At 64.6% G+C, this 2041-nt stretch overlaps 1 protein-coding gene across 1 annotated transcript; it reads right to left on the bottom strand.

The window, feature by feature from the left end:
* Positions 1-352: 352 nt before the first annotated feature.
* KCNJ4 (potassium inwardly rectifying channel subfamily J member 4) lies at positions 353-1687 on the bottom strand. The gene has a single exon (XM_061124045.1). The coding sequence runs from the start codon at positions 1685-1687 to the stop codon at positions 353-355; it is 1335 nt and encodes a 444-aa protein (XP_060980028.1).
* Positions 1688-2041: the final 354 nt, after the last annotated feature.

Genomic DNA, 2041 nt, shown 5'->3' with positions numbered 1-2041 from the left:
GAACCCCGAGATGCCCACCCCCCTAGCAGTCCAGGCACCTTCCCCAAGGTTCTGAGAGTAAAGGGGGAATGTCCTTGAAGGGTTGGTGGGGAAAGGGGGGGGTTCTGAGGTTCCTGAGCCCGCCAGTGGGTAGGTGCTGGGGAATCGGGCCGACCGGACCAAGGGTGTCCTGGCCCTGTCCCAGGCCTGGTTTCTGGAGTCAGTAGGAAGGGCTCTCCCAGTCTTTGAAGCCCCCACGTCCCTCCAGAAGGTCCGGAGCCAGGGTGAGTTCTGTCCTGAGTGTGGAGGGGGTGTCCTGGCAGCCCACCCCCCAGCGAGGCTCCTGTGGGAAGTGAGAGGACGGGCTTGGAGGTCAGATGGCGGACTCCCTGCGGTAGGAGATGTTGTCCAGCGGGAGGGTGGCTTGCATGCGCTCCAGATCCAGGTGGCTGCCAAACTCCAGCATCCGGATGATGCCCGCCTCCTCCTTGGAGCCCGCCTCCAGGCCCAGGCCTGCGGCCACGGCGGCAGCAGCCGCAGCCTCCTCCTCCATCTCCTCTTCCTCCTGGCTCATGAGGGCCAGCTCGTTCTCGTAGCAGAAGGCACTGGGCGGGGGCGGCGGGGCGGGCAGCACGGTGATCTTGCTCTCCTGCAGCTCCCGGGCGGAGCAGCAGGGTGTACCGGCCACCTCGTAGGTCTTGTGGAAGCGCGAGTAGTCCACCTTGTAGTGGCTCTTCTCCTCGAAGACCACGGGCTCGAAGCGGTGGCCCCACAGGATCTCGCTGGCCAGGTAGGAGCTGCGGGCCTGGGTGGTCATGGCCGTGGCCTCCACCATACCCTCCAGGATGACCACGATCTCGAAGTCCTCCGACTCCAGCTCCTCCTTGCCCATGCCGTAGAGCGGGCTGTCCTCGTCGATCTCGTGGACAATGATGATGGGCGAGACCAGGAAGATGCGGTCCAGGCCGATGTCGTAGCCCACGTTGAGGTCCCGCTGATCCAGCGGCAGGTACTCACCCTCCTGGGTCATGTAGGGCTTGATGAGCTGGGCCCGTACATGGGCCTCCACGATGTGGCTCTTGCGTAGGTTGCCCACGCGCCACATGAGGCAGAGCTTGCCGTCGCGCACCGAGATGACGGCATGGTGACTGAACAGCAACGTCTGCGCCCGCTTCTTGGGCCGGGCCATCTTGGCCATGATGGTGCCAATCATGAAGGAGTCGATGACGCAGCCCACGATGGATTGGACCACCACGGCAATGACCGCCAGCGGGCACTCCTCCGTCACGCACCGGAACCCGTAGCCGATGGTCGTCTGCGTCTCCACCGAGAAGAGGAAGGCGCCCAGGAAGCCGTTCACGTGCATGATGCAGGGCTTGGGGGCCACCGGTGCCGCCCCACCACCTCCCGCCGGGGCCCCCGCCGCGGCCCCTGCCGGGCCGGCCTCCAGGTCACCATGGAAGAAGGCGATGCACCAGAAGAGGAGGCCGAAAAAAAGCCAGGAGACGAGGAAGGCCGCAGAGAAGATCATGAGCATGTAGCGCCAGCGCGTGTCCACGCAGGTAGTGAAGATGTCCGCCATGTAGCGCTGCGACTTGTTGCTCAGGTTGGCGAAGTAGACGTTGCATTGGCCGTTCTTCTTGACGAAGCGGTTGCGGCGCTTCCGCCGGGGCACGTGGGCCTGCCCGTTTCGGCTGTGCCCGTGCATGTCCTGAAGCCGGCGTGGTCACCTGGGAAGACGCAGGGCCTGCAGGGGAGAAGCCAGACACGTGAGGTGCCAGGGAGCGAGTGGGTACTGTGGGGGATGTGCTCCAAGTGCCCCCAGGGACCCAGGTTCCAGGGTAGCAAGGAACCTGCCCAAAGATGCCCAGGAGGGGAAAAGCCTGGACTAGGACCCAAGGCTTCCTCCACCCCTCGGGCAGAATGTGAAGATGGTTCTGACAACAGCAAGGAAGTGCCTCTGTGGCCAGCCCAGCTCCAGGGTTCGGGCCTGCCAGACCAGGAGCTGAGGCCACTGGGATTCAGGTCTGAGTCCCAGCCCCTCATGCTGCACCCTCTGCCC

This window comes from Dama dama, chromosome 22, assembly GCF_033118175.1.
Source record: "Dama dama isolate Ldn47 chromosome 22, ASM3311817v1, whole genome shotgun sequence".
NCBI classification, from domain to species: Eukaryota; Metazoa; Chordata; class Mammalia; order Artiodactyla; family Cervidae; genus Dama; species Dama dama.
Note: the sequence above shows the minus strand (reverse complement) of the source record. Positions and strands in the feature narration are given on the sequence as shown.